The sequence below is a fragment of the Ananas comosus genome, linkage group 23 (assembly GCF_001540865.1).
Source record: "Ananas comosus cultivar F153 linkage group 23, ASM154086v1, whole genome shotgun sequence".
Taxonomy (NCBI): domain Eukaryota; kingdom Viridiplantae; phylum Streptophyta; class Magnoliopsida; order Poales; family Bromeliaceae; genus Ananas; species Ananas comosus.
The window spans coordinates 1063584-1078595 of record NC_033643.1 but is presented as its reverse complement, the minus strand read 5'-3'; the positions used below and the strand labels follow the sequence as shown (position 1 = coordinate 1078595).

The window sequence follows — 15012 nt, the reverse complement described above, 5'->3', positions numbered from 1 at the left end:
GCCGGCTCGTGTTCGGCTCATTTGTTAAACGAGTTGAAAAATTCAGGTTGTGTTCAGCTCGTTTACTAAACGAGCGATTCGATCTCGAGCTCATTTCGAGCCGAACACGAGCTGGCTCGCGAACAGCAAGCTAGATTGCCACCCTAAGTATTATTATCTATAATTACAAGCCCAATCACCAACAAATTAAGTTAAAATTAGCTAGTCAACTAAAATNAGAGTTATTGCAATACCATTAATTCTGCCTTCACATGCTAATTACATGCATGGCATAATTGGATTGATCTGATACATCTATGTAAGATTAATTTCCGTTACATGCAATATTTTCTTGGAAGTGCTTTTGGATTCTAATGAATAAAGGTTCTGTTGTGGGTCATTAACCTTAACTCTTCCTTCCTCCAGATGCTTACGTGACATAATCGGATTTGGTCCGATACAATTCTTTGTGTATATAATCTCTATTGCATGCAATTAATAGTTCCTTCGAAATGCTTTGGACCTCATGAATAAAGATTCACTACAACAAAACCGGTTTATAGCGACACTTTTAAATATTGGTACAGATCAAAAAAAGTGCTGTTAGCTAAATTATCGACACTATTAAAAAGTGTTGCTATATATGTGGGGTCACTAGGTATATAGTGACAGTTAAAGAGTGTCGCTATAACCTAAAAAGAGTGCTGCTAATTTAGCAACACTTATTTAAGCATTTAACAACCGCCGAAACTCTATCTCGTTGGCTGCGGTAGCGAAGGAAGACGAGAGGGAAGAGCTCTTTGTCTAGGATTTCAGTGAATTGAGTAAGGGGAGAAGGGAAGAAAAGAAGATGGTAATCGATTTTTTTTTTTCTTTTTTCTTTTCTGTTTGTAATCGGGCCAAATGGGCTGGGTGGATGGGTTAAGTAGAGTAACATTTTATCTTTTGTTGGATTCGGTTTTATTTTTGGGCATTAGTAGATTTTTTTAAAAGTTTTGATATAAATGTGACACTTATACAAAAGTGTCCCAAACATGTATCCCTATAATCTAATTCTGTTGTTGTGGACCAACCTAAATTGTCATTAATATTTGTTTTATAAAATGTCTTAAGAAAAAAAAGAGAGAAAAAAAATTCGATCATATATATATTTTTTTTATTTTATCATTTTATGCACCAACCATGGAAGGGTTACATATATTTATTTGGCAATTAACTTTCACAAGAAAAATATTTTCGTGAAGTTGAATAACTTTTCCCTTTTTGGACTAGCAAATTTTGAAACTCTAAACTTCGTACTATGCAATGACTAGGAAAAGTACACAATATTCTCAACTTAAAGTGAAGTGAAAATTGAAAGCAACAAATTGTGCATGCAAATGATAATAAAAATTAGAAACACACAATGGACCTATTATAGGTATTATTAGGGGTGTCAAAGAGCTGAACATGAGCGAGCTGGGACTGGCTCGTGTTCGGTTCATTTGTTAAACGAGCTGAAAAATTCAGCTCGTGTTCGGCTCATTTACTAAATGAGCGATTCGATTTCGAGCTCATTTCGAGCCGAACACGAGCTGGCTCGCGAACAGCGAGCTGGATTACCACCCTAGGTATTATTACCTATAGTTACAAGCCCAATCACCAACAAATTAAGTTTAAAATTAGCTAGTCAACTAAAATTACCTTGTAAGGATTTTTATATACAATTTGATCCTGTTATTCATCTTATAGTTCGAGACATGTTTTGTCGTCCATCTGATAGTGAATGATTCTCTGCTTTAGAAACATTAATATTACTACTAAATGGGGCTGGAAAATTCTCTTTACCATATTATAAACATTGTTCATCAGTAGAAAAGCTTTATTCTTTTGGGTAGAGAATTCAAAACAATTTTCTTTTTGCGCCAAGATGCATGTAAAGCAGAAGAGGAAATGCACAACAACCAAAAGAGAGTTTTAGTACAAGAGGCTACAGCTAATGTAGGGTCTTAAATTAAGAAAAAGATGTACGCGATCTTGCTTTTGACGTATGATAAGCATATTATTAGTCAAATTACATATATTCAAACCAGTTTTAACCAAAAACTCTTCTTAAGTCCGAGTAATAAAGAACTTTTCCTTGCATATATATGTTACTGATAAGTGATAACAGAGTTTTCATTACAGCTGCTACGTACATTAGCACACATTATTTTTGATAAAATAGATACATTTAAGTACACAATTATTATTATTTTTTTATATTGAAGTCGTTTATCCATTACATATTCTTTTTGCGCAAAACTCTATGATCCCAATACATACGACACCCTTATTACACAATTGATTTGAGATTGTAATNATTTTTTTATATTGAACTCGTTTATCCATTACATATTCTTTTTGCGCAAAACTCTATGATCCCAATACATACGACACCCTTATTACACAATTGATTTGAGATTGTAATAAAAATTTTAAAAAAAAATGAATAGGTCGCGATCCTTCTGTTATTGAGAAAAATACAGGTTAGAGAGATTAAGTGAGATCGGACGGACGGCTGAGATCGCTCAGACCACTTGATCAAGCGCCCGAGTCCACCCGAGTGCATGCATCATGCATGGAGGTTAGACATACGGTCCACGTCGTGAGCTGGCACGCACCGATATCTAATCGGACGGCCCACGTGACGCCACGTGATGTGGTCGATCTCTCGCTTCATCTCCCGAACGAACGCCTTAAAAATAGAAGAGAAATTGGCGAAAGAGAAGTTGGGGTTCGTACGAGACAATCGACCCAAAAACTCGCTCGCTGTAGATGCTCTCTGCGGGGAGTACGTACAAAACCTCTATGCGGATGCAAACAAAACATTTATTACGGTGCCATATATGCATTTTCACTCGATCGTCCTTAATTGTACCTTTTTTTTATGTACCTTTTTTCTATGTCATTAATTGTTGATGGATCACTGAAAGTACTATCTGTTATTAAATTTGCACCACTGTAATGCTAGATTTTTTTTTTTTTTTCGCTTTCGAGACCCATGTTGTCTCACCTCTGTAGCTTAGTTCACTCTTTCAATAAATGAAGCAGATAGCGCGCTACATATTCCTAAAAAAATAAAAAATAAAAATCTATATTTAACTCCCCTCCAAGTTTTAGTCACTAGCCCTTACAAAAATTTACCCACCTTTTTTAGTCACTAGCCCTTACAAAAATTTACCCACCTTCTCTAGAATAAGTGATAAATAATTTGGTGGTCGGTACTTAAGGTCCCAAACTCGAAACCTAATTATTTCACATTTTTAGTTAAGTTTATTTTTAAAAAAGATAAATGAAGCGGGTAGTATGTTATTTTTTTCTAAAAAAAATACTTACATAATTTTTTTCACTTTATTTTTCGTTCAAAAATTGTTAGATAGTTATTAAAAATAATCTAAAATATTTATTATATCTGTTTTATAGACAAAACTATCATATTAATTAACAAAGATTTATAACTAAATACAGAGTTTTCTTTTTTTAGAGGGCAAAGTATTTATTTTAGCGTAACGATTGATTCATATTTATATCAAATTATCAGCGCATCATTTCTGGAAGGATGAAGAGAACACTGCGAATTATTATTTTAAAATAAAATTTTTAAGAAACCAACAATAAAATAAAAAAGAAGAGAAAATTGGGAAAAAAAACAAAAAGAAAGTAAATCCAAAATTGCCATTCAAACAGCTGCTAAAAACAGCAAAGTGCAGCTGCTGCTGCCGCTTCTGGCTCAACAAATCCAAACCGACCGAATTTGTTGTTTAATTGTTATCCGTTGCAGGTAAATTCGTTCGTAGCAAACCTAAACCTGGCGCGCCCGCATACATATTTCCTTTTATGCGGACGCTCGGACGAGATTTGGCGCGCCCGAAAGCATCAGCAGCAGCCGACACAGCCCAACCTCCAACGGCTATAATTTCCCACCCGCCCTCGCCCCGTCTCCTTCCCCACCCATCGATCATCGTCCCCTCTCTCTCTCCCTCTCTCTCTCTCTCTCTTTCTCCGAACGATGAAACGTTAATACGAATCCCGATCTCGTGGGCATTTCGTCGAAAGGGTCAAGGGCGCATCCTCCCCACTTCCCCCCGCAACCCACCGCTCCGCAATGGCGGCCGCCTCGTCCCACGGCTACGCCGACGTCCCCCTCGACGACATCCTCGCCCACGACCTCGAGACCGCCGCCGGCGGAGCCGGAGCCGGAGCGGGAGCAGGAGACGGCGTGGGGAGGCCGCCGAGGCCGGAGCAGACGACGAGGGCGTACGCGACGAGCATAATGAAGCAGCACTCGAATTTCGTGGCGGAGGTGCGGCACCTCGCGTCGCGCGTCTCGTTCAAGGTCGGGGAGGAGAGGAAGGAGGGGGGGGCCGGGGCGGCGCGGCCGAGGATGAGCCGGGCGCAGTCGAGCGCGCAGGTGGGGCTGAAGGGGCTGCGGTTCCTCGACAAGGCGTCGGGGGGCAAGGACGGGTGGAGGGCCGTGGAAAAGCGGTTCCAGCAATTCGCCGTCGACGGCAGGCTCCCCAAGGAGAATTTCGGCAAATGCATTGGTAAATTCTATCCCATCTCTCTCTCGATTCATGTAGATTTGTCCATGTGAGATTCGGAGAAACTGTAGATCTCATAGACTACTACTCCAATGCCGAGAAATTAAATTAGATTGAACATTTGAATTGAATTGCTATTTGAGTAGTGCCTTTTCTCTCATGAAAAACCGACGAAGTTTTCAAATGAAAAGCTTCTACTTTTTGAGCCCAGAAACTTACTATAGCTTTCCGCTGCAGTAAGAAGCTCCAAATGATTGATTGTTGAAGCTGTTTCAGGACGCGGGCTAAATTGGACATTTAGTAACAAATTCTATAGAATAGATCTACAAAGGTGTACTATTAGTTCTAACAATTCTGGTTGGAATCTGTTTCCTCAAGGGATGGCCGATTCTAAGGAATTTGCTGGAGAGCTGTTCGTCGCACTGGCGAGGCGTAGGAATCTCGAACCGAGTGATGGCATCACCTTAGATGAACTGAAGGAATTCTGGGAAGAAATGACCGACCAGAACTTTGATTCGCGGCTAAGGATATTCTTTGACATGTACAAAATCCATCCTTTTTTTATATTAAAAAAACAAAAAAAACAATACCAGTAGATGAGCAAATTTTGTGACATGGTTTTCTTGCTCTTTCTTGCAATATACAGGTGTGATAAAAATGGTGATGGAAAGCTCACAGAGGATGAGGTGAAAGAGGTTAGCAGTGAAACTCTTCTGTTTTAGATCCATCTATGTGTCAAAAATAATCTTCCACTACTTGTGATTTTGGATAGTAAATGATTCAGATTAGTGTTTCTTTCAAGGTTATTATATTGAGTGCATCAGCAAACAGGCTAGCGAAGCTAAAGAGCCACGCTGCGACGTACGCTGCTCTGATCATGGAGGAGCTTGATCCAGATGATCTTGGCTATATTGAGGTACTTACAAAAGATGAATTGAAGTTGGACTAATTGGTAAGAAGGTAGACTCTGATATATAATACTGAAAACTTCTCATCTCAACAGATTTGGCAACTCGAAACATTACTTCGAGGCATGGTGAGCATGCAAGGAAACGACAAGGCCCTAAAACGATCGAGCAGCCTTGCAAGAACTATGATACCGAGGCGGTATAGAAACCCTATAAAGAGATTTGTTACTAAAACTGCAGATTTTATTCATGAGAACTGGAAGAGGATTTGGCTTATTTCATTATGGTTGACACTGAATATATGCCTATTCATATGGAAATTCGAACAATATAAAAGGCGAGCGGCATTCGAGGTGATGGGCTACTGTGTGTGCGTAGCCAAGGGTGCAGCAGAGACACTGAAGCTGAACATGGCCATCATTCTCTTACCTGTTTGTCGAAATACACTCACACGGCTCAGATCGACAAGTCTTAGCAAAGTCATCCCCTTCGATGACAACATAAATTTTCACAAGGTATGGAGGGGTACATAAGTTGGGTTAATTGCTAAAATGGTCCCTAATCTTTTTAGTAGTAGGTTTTAGCACAGTCTCTGATTCAATTGTTACAACCTTTCGACTAAGTTTGTCGTTTAAAATGGACGGAAATGCCCATATAATCACCATATGAGCTGTCTAAAATTCGCTAATACAGCTGTTACATGACAGTCGCATGATATTTCTGTCGAATTTGATGGAGAATTTAGCGAAAGGTTGAGGACCAATTGAAAGGTTGAAAACCAATTAAAAGATTCAAAATCTGCTGAAAGAATCTTAATACACCATTAATGCTTCTTCTGTTCATCAACAATTTCTCAGGTCATTGCCCTGGCGATAGCAATCGGGACTCTTGTTCATACACTTTCTCACGTTACATGTGATTTCCCGCGGCTGATCAACTGTCCTCAATCCAAATTCATGATTACCTTAGGACCCAATTTTAATTACCACCAGCCCACATACCCATCTCTGTTAGCTAGTGCTCCTGGAGTTACTGGGATCCTCATGATCATCATAATGGCCTTTTCTTTCACACTCGCCACTCATTCTTTTCGGAGAAGTGTTGTGAAGTTGCCTTCGCCCTTACACCACTTAGCAGGATTCAATGCATTTTGGTATGCCCACCACCTTCTCGCGCTTGTTTATGTCCTCCTAGTTGTGCATTCCTACTTTATCTTCCTCACCCGGAAGTGGTACAAAAAGACGGTAAGTTTCGATCATGTTCTTCAGCTTAGAAAATTTTGATATGTCCTTTTTTCTCGGTGGACGATAACTAAGTTAGGGGACTTCTTTTATTCTCTGTTCAGACATGGATGTACCTCGCAATTCCAGTGCTCTTTTATGCCTGTGAGAGATTAATTAGGAAATTCCGCGAGAAGAACTATCGCGTGAGCATTGTTAAGGTAAGCTTATTCTGCATGAATATAGACTAGTTTCCAATGAGATTATCTTATCTTTTTTTTCTTCAGAATTAAACAACAAATTTTAAATGCAAATTTCAGGCAGCAATTTATCCAGGGAATGTCCTTTCCATACACATGAAAAAGCCTCCAGGTTTCAAGTACAAGAGTGGAATGTACCTGTTTGTGAAGTGCCCAGATGTTTCACCATTTGAATGGTATATAGTACTATAATCCATATTTACATATTTGTATAAGATGTGATTTCTTTTCCTATCTCAGCATCTAACTTTAATATTAACAGGCATCCCTTCTCCATCACTTCCGCACCAGGAGACGACTACTTGAGTGTTCATATCCGTACGTTAGGCGACTGGACGACAGAACTTAGGAATTTGTTTGGAAAGGTTGATTGAATTTGCCGATAATTACTTTTATTTTTAAAGCACAATGAACATAAAAGAGCAAAAAGATTTATGAAGGTTCATCTTGGTGCAGGCTTGTGAGGCTCAAGTTACTTCTAAGAAGGCTAGTCTTGTAAGACTTGAAACCACAGTTATAGCACATGCTGAGTTCGAAGAAACAAGGTGATTAGAAATTCAAAATATGAATATTTTTCATTGAAGTATTGTGACTAAGATTTACTGCCACAGCAAAAGCATCCAACTTTTCGTTTGCGATACACCCAGCTGCAGCTATGCAGAGTAAAGAAGCTAATCCAAAAGTTAGGCAAAACAGGCACTTAGTTGCCCTGATGAACATGATTTTTCCTTTTTCTGCTGCAGATTCCCGAAGCTCCTAATTGATGGTCCTTATGGTGCACCGGCGCAAAATTACAAGAAATATGACATTCTTTTGCTCATTGGACTTGGCATTGGTGCAACTCCGTTTATCAGCATATTGAAGGATTTGCTGAACAATATAAAATCCGATGAAGTAAATTCCAGTGTCATTGTTAGATTTCCCTTCTCATAGTATAGTACAATGACAGAAGACAATAGAAAAATTCTAACAGGACTTTGTTGAAACAGGAGATGCAAAGCATACACAAGCCTGAGATAAACAACGTGAAGGGTAATGTTCCGGGGAGGGCTTACTTCTACTGGGTGACAAGGGAACAGGGCTCCTTTGAATGGTTTAAAGGTGTAATGAATGATGTCGCAGAAAGTGACCACAATGTAAATCCTCAGTTTAAATCGTTGTCTTGTTTAGCCTAACTTTGCCATTCCTCCTACGAGGGCAACTGATGAACGATATATTTGAATGTTTTGCAGCACATTATAGAGATGCATAATTACCTGACTAGTGTGTATGAAGAAGGCGATGCAAGGTCTGCTTTGATCGCTATGGTTCAGGAGCTTCAGCACGCCAAAAATGGTGTTGACATTGTATCAGGAAGCCGGGTAAGTACTCGTCAAAATTATCTGAGAAAACACCAGGGCAAAAACATATGTAAATTTTATTAACTTTGGCTATTTTTTATTGCAGATAAGGACACATTTCGCAAGGCCAAACTGGAGAAAGGTGTTTTCTGATTTGGCCAATGCACACAAGTCCTCTCGTATAGGTAAAATCTATACTCAAATATTAGGGTAGAATGTAAGATTCTCTCTCGTATGTCCTGATATTGTGGCTTTGTCCCTGAACTTTCTCATTTATTATAGTTTACCCTAGCTGCTGAAAAACCTAACAACAAATGCTTTTCCCCCTGTAGAATGGCCATTCAACCTTGTTTCAAGTATTGAAACAAGAAAGCCATTTTACCGGAAACAGCTAAAATGGTCACTAACATGAAAAGTCTGATGTTTCGGGGGGTTAGTGATGGAATTGCAATATATGAGCAAAGTTCATGAACTTAGAGTGTTTCAGTTCAGCTCAAGTTGCAATATATGAGCAAGTTTCAAAACTAATGTTTCAGTTCAGTTCAAGGACCAAGCCACAATATTGGGATTGTAAGAAGACCATGCATACATTTTACTGCAAAGATTTTTCAGTATATTATGGTGCATAATTCGTGGCCTAGCTAAACAGAAAGAATTGCAGGTGTTTTCTACTGTGGATCTCCAACACTTACAAAGCACTTGAGAGATCTTGCGAAAGAGTTCAGCCATACCACCTCCACTCGATTCCATTTCCACAAGGAGAACTTCTAATGATAGTATATACTTTGTACAGGAGGAGAAACAAAATAGTGTATTACATGTTTTTGCTAGAAGCTTCGTGTACAGAATTTGTATTGTATGTTAGTATTTACATGATACATAGATTTAAGGGAAAATATATAGAGAGAGAATATATCTTGAAACAAAGAGAATTTGTTGTTACAATAATTCAGTTCCAGGAAGAGTGTTTTGAATATTTGACCTTTCTCTTCTTTTCTGTTTTTCTGCATGAGCTGTTCTTGAGCTTTGCCTCTGAATTTCTCTTTGCCTCTTTGTAGAATTTGAATCGTCCGTATTATGAAACGCTTCCTTACTTCCTTTTGTATTTTCATTTTTCCCCTTTAGAGCTTCTTGTGAGTTTGGTTCCTTTTTGAGTATCAATAGCTGATTACTCATGATGTCATTTGTTTCGGCTTGTTGAAGCAACTTTGGAGATTTTCCTTTGCTTTCTCTACTTTTATTATGGCATTTCCTTACATTACCTCCTGAAGTACTAGGAGGAGATTTCTCATGCTTACACCTTTGCAAAGCTAGGGTCTTGAGTGGGATGGAAATGTCTAGTGGAACAAGCACTTCCTCAAGCTCACGCCACTCGAGATCTTCGAGATCCCCATCTTCGTACACTATCCTATACCAATTCATTTCATCGTCATACTCAACCACTTTGCCAGAGTAATACCGATCTCCGAACAACTTCCGAACTTGCCTTCCTTCAAGCCACTCACCGAGAAAAGGATCAGATTCTGATTTCCTATTATTTTCTGTATTCACACGAACACTTGTCTCATAGTTAGGATTCACATCTGGCACACCATTAATTACGATAGCAGGCTCGCCAATGACCTTAATTACATCTGCAGGTGCCGAATCATCATTCTCTTTAATTGTCCCCATTACTCCAAATACTTGGGATAATAATTACAACCAAACTAGCAAAGGAAGTTACATGCTCATGTTATCCGAAAAATGCCACAGTTTAAGCTGCACGGAATGCAATATATTTAGAATATGACAGATATGGGAGAAAGAACAAAGTTTTGAAAGTATAGTTCATCAAAGGAGTATGCAACATTGAATATCATTTTCCTATTTTAATCAATATATATATATATATACACGTAATCAAAGCTCTATCATCAACAAGCCAAAGATGGAAAGTAACCAGCACAAAATTGTCCAATCCAATCACTACAATCAACATATAGGAAAATGTAAGTAACTCATCGATACAATACGTCCTTGCTTTGCCACAGCCACAACAGTTCAACATCACAATGTTTAGAAGGTTAAGAACTAAATCTATCAGGCATATTGACGCTAAGACCACAGCAGAATTTGTGAGAGTCGTTAATTATTCCAACATGTAAATGAGCAATAGTTGCTTTATTAAGGCTCAGTAAATCTCAGATTTCTTAATCTAATTAGAGATTCTGGGCAGAAATTCAAACAAATTACGGAAATTCCATTTGAAAGGCACGATCATTTTATCCCTAAATTAAATACTACCTTGTGAAAGCACTTGATAAGCCATCTATCTATCCAAACCTCAATTATCGCCCTTCCAAAAACTAAGTAGAACCAAACTCAAAGCTTAGGGCAATTATGAAGCATGCAGAGCAATATTTCCTACATGGGTTGGTATCTTCTGCGCAGAGCTGAACAATATATAGCGGAAAGCATGAATAACCCTTAACTGGCAACCAGTAACAAATTGCAAACCTCTGATCGTAAAAAATTCCTAGTTAACCCCATCCCTCCAACTCATTGAAAGATATAACGACCCGAAAAAAGAGATATAAAGCAAAGGTTTTACAGTCAAATGGAGACAAACAAACTCAAAACGAAAAGAAAAGAAATAAGCATTTAGCAGCAAAACATTACTAAAGCCAGTAAAAAAGATTAGTAAGGCATGTACTGTTCATCGAGAAACAACATCAACACTCGTATATGATGCATGAAAAGTTACTGCTACTATATCTTGAATATCTCAAGTGTAGTCATCCGAAGAACGAATAAAGGCTATTCTATCTGACAAAAGATGCGTTTTACTGATCTAAAACCTAAAATTCTGCCATGTTTTACTGCTTCGTCAACAAATATCTTATTCTTCTGATACAAGAGAACGAAAAATCAAAGGATGACATACACAAACATAGCCAATTTTATCGGAACACAAAAAGAAGCGCTGCGAAAGAGTTATGTTCACGAAATATACATTGCACTAGTGAAGACATTCTCTGAAATTATATAAAGGTTTTTATAATGATATTAATTAATATTTTTACATGTTATTAATCAAGAGTTATTTCCACTCTACAAATCCTAACTATAAATTTTGTTGAGACCTACAATGTGCAACCAAAATTTTCGAAAAAGAACATACAATAAACTCAAAAGTATAACCATGGAGAATTTTATAGATAATTACTTGGTTCAATCTTTCTAAAGGCCATCAAATTAATTTAACATGTCGCAATTTCGACTGAAACATTGATCAAGGTTCTACTCACTTAGAACCACTTCAAAATTTCAAATCCACACAAAAAAAAACAAAAAAACAAAAAAAAAAAAGGTTTCTTCAATCCTCTTCCTACTTTATTTTTCTGAAATTAATCTCAGTATGATCCCAAAGTTAACTCCTTTGTTAACCAAACATTCATTCCAAAAAATAAAGTAAAATCCCTAATCAATCCTCAAGTTAAAAATGGTGCAAGCGACTGAAGATTAAATTAAAAAAAAAAAAGAAAAACGAGGAACAATTCTTAGAAGCATAATAAAAAGCGAAAATGAAACGGAGAGCGAAGAGGATCGAGGAGCTCACCGAATCTGTGCGTGTGCGTCGCTACGGAGTGTGAGAGAGAGAAGGGAGAGAGAGTGTTTGTGTAGAAGAAGCGGCTCCTCTCTCTCTCTCTCTCTCTCTCTCTTCTCTTACTTGGTTCGGTTCGGGGCGTAGAGCGGGCCAAGCTCGAGTCCAAGTCCCGGTCCGGCCCATTTTAATTGGCCGGGGCAATTTAGGAGTAGCTTTTGACTTTGCTTAAAAACCCAAGCCCAAATCCCATCCGAAGCCGGCTTTTTTTTTTTTTTTTTTTTTGATGATCGTAATCACAACACACGTGTCAATTTACGTATGAAGTGGGATTTCGATTTGAGTCACTTGGTTTCGAGTTGGGGGTGCTAACTAGTTGCTCTAAACAGTAATAACCATTTAGTCTTATTGTAAAGTACGTATATATATATATATATATATATATATAAAATAATTATAAGGTTCTATTTGGAAGCACGCTTCAGCACCTCACAGCAGGACACAATATACAAACAAAAAATAGGGTCAGCAAAAGCATCACGCATGCATGAGAGTGCTTTCTGCATTTTCTTTTCTAAATATACACAATCAGACAGCGTAATCATATTTTACTAAATAAATATACTTTTTACTCATGCGAAAGTGCGTTACACATCACAAGACAAAAAAAAAACAAAGGTTTCTAAACAAAGCCTTTATTAGATTTAATCAATTTTTGCGACTAAATTAAGTTTGATCAGATTCAACCGATCTCATCCGATGCTGATAACATGTACATATATAGTAATATCACTTCACACACACAAAGGGGAACAAAAAAAAGGAAAAAAAAAAAAAAAAAAACAAGTGGTAATTGATTTTATCACACAATCCTCTCCGACAAAAATGTACTGAGAGAAGCTTCTTCGAGAAATATGCATTGGGTGGGTGGACAAGAGTTGCCTGTGGCTTTTGCTTGCTTCAAGGTTTCTGACTCAATCTTGGATCAGTCACATCACTCCACTGCTCGCCATATATATATATATATATATGACCAGCCAATGTATAGTAGCTCACTTCATCTAATGTTAACTGCTTCAATGAGTACTAGGTTATAACATTGTTAAATAATTTTGTTCACTGTATATTACTACTGGTAGTGGTCAATCCGCGCAATGCTGTAGGCACTTATAAATGCATACTATAAGAGTTAATCGATTTATTGTCGGATTGTTGACTTGATCCCAAAAATTTGAATAGTAAGAAATATGCAATCAACTTACTTAAAGTATAATTTGATTACGGTTGTCTAATTTCTTGAAAAAACGTTTGCTGAAGTAAGAATGAGGGGGGACTCGGTATCCTAGATATAAGTATGATGAATCAAGCTCTCCTAGTCAAATGGTGGTGGGAATTCTTCACATTACCCCAACTGCATTGGAATAAGATAATTCACATCTTATTCTATCAAAAGAGAAGACCATTGAAGGAGGGCAGAACTTTTAAGCCTACATCTTTTTGGTCGAAGGAAATTTTAAGTTTAAAGGATATCTTCATACGGGGTACCTATCACAAACTGGGAAATGATTGTAATATTGATTTCTGGTCTGATCGCTAGTGCGGGGAAACATCTCTACAATTGTNAAGTGGTAATTGATTTTATCACACAATCCTCTCCGACAAAAATGTACTGAGAGAAGCTTCTTCGAGAAATATGCATTGGGTGGGTGGACAAGAGTTGCCTGTGGCTTTTGCTTGCTTCAAGGTTTCTGACTCAATCTTGGATCAGTCACATCACTCCACTGCTCGCCATATATATATATATATATATATATATATATGACCAGCCAATGTAGTAGCTCACTTCATCTAATGTTAACTGCTTCAATGAGTACTAGGTTATAACATTGTTAAATAATTTTGTTCACTGTATATTACTACTGGTAGTGGTCAATCCGCGCAATGCTGTAGGCACTTATAAATGCATACTATAAAGAGTTAATCGATTTATTGTCGGATTGTTGACTTGATCCCAAAAATTTGAATAGTAAGAAATATGCAATCAATTTACTTAAAGTATAATTTGATTAGGGTTGTCTAATTTTTTGGAAAAGTGTTCGCAGAAGTAAGAAGGAGGGGGGATTCGGTATCTTAGATATAAGTATGATGAATCAAGATCTCCTAGTCAAATGGTGGTGGAAATTCTTCACATTAACCCAACTGCATTGGAATAAGATAATTCACACCTTATTCTATCAAAAGAGAAGACCATTGAAGGAGGGCAAAACTTTTAAGCCTACATCTTTTTGGTCGAAGGAAATTCTAAGTTTAAAGGATATCTTCATATGGAGTACCTATCACAAACTGGGAAATGATCGTAATATCGATTTCTGGTCTGATCGCTAGTGTGGGGAAACATCTCTACAATCGTCATTCCCAGATTTGTTCCATTTATGGACTCATAAAAACATGAAAATTAGCGACTACATGGGGGATAACGGTTGGAATTGGCGCAAGATTTTGGGTAGTGTCAATAGTAATGACATTGGACTTGCTACTAGCATTGCAACCCTGAGGGCTACGATCGACAACACGCGAATTGACCAGGGCCCTGACAGTGTCCATTGGCGTTGGAACCCGGCCGGGCGTTTCTCAGTGAGATCAACCTATGTGGTACTATGCGACGAGGGCACGACGGACGCTCGTGCAAACATGTTGTGGCGTATCCGCATACCTTTAAAAGTGAAAGTCTTTTGTTGGCTCGTGCTCAAAAAGAGGCCCTTGACTGCAGATAATCTTTCAAAGAGAGGATGGACTGGTAACACAACCTGTGTACTGTGTGGGACGACAGAAGAAACTGTGGATTACTTATTTACACGTTGTGTGTTTTCCAGATTTCTAATGGTTTCAGCCTTGGAGAACATTCAAACAGGAGATTTGGGCAACGATGTGACTTTGGTCTGGGATAAATGGATGAGTAGGAAAAGCTCGCTTCCTTTAAGATCCAGACCAATAGGTTTAATGCCTGGTGGGTCACTTGGGAGATTAGAAACGGTATGATTTTCAGAATGATCAAGCCCGACCCTTTTCTTGGAATACGTAAGATTAAGCAGCTTACGTATCAATGGGTAGATGTTCTATCTGGAGATTAGCTAGAGTACCGGCTTAGGATTTTTTT

At 38.0% G+C, this 15012-nt stretch overlaps 2 protein-coding genes across 3 annotated transcripts; one reads left to right on the top strand and one right to left on the bottom strand.

Moving 5' to 3' along the window:
- Positions 3936-9245, top strand: LOC109728025 (putative respiratory burst oxidase homolog protein H). The gene is made up of 15 exons (XM_020258289.1): positions 3936-4544; positions 4920-5082; positions 5188-5236; positions 5344-5457; positions 5545-5964; positions 6307-6693; positions 6795-6890; positions 6990-7105; positions 7192-7294; positions 7386-7474; positions 7673-7823; positions 7919-8065; positions 8162-8290; positions 8376-8454; positions 8931-9245. The coding sequence occupies exons 1-15, from the start codon at positions 4106-4108 to the stop codon at positions 9038-9040; spliced, it is 2592 nt and encodes an 863-aa protein (XP_020113878.1). The 5' UTR covers positions 3936-4105; the 3' UTR covers positions 9041-9245.
- Positions 8184-11958, bottom strand: LOC109728026. 2 transcript variants are annotated; one of them, XM_020258291.1, is made up of 3 exons: positions 11871-11958; positions 9252-10030; positions 8184-8311 (listed from the first exon to the last, which is right to left on the bottom strand). In XM_020258291.1, exons 2-3 carry the CDS (start codon positions 9941-9943, stop codon positions 8308-8310), a joined length of 696 nt encoding a protein of 231 aa, XP_020113880.1. In that variant the 5' UTR covers positions 9944-10030; positions 11871-11958; the 3' UTR covers positions 8184-8307. The 2 variants fall into 2 exon arrangements, with proteins under 2 accessions (XP_020113880.1, XP_020113879.1); XM_020258290.1 differs by lacking the exon at positions 8184-8311 and having other exon boundaries at positions 9172-10030.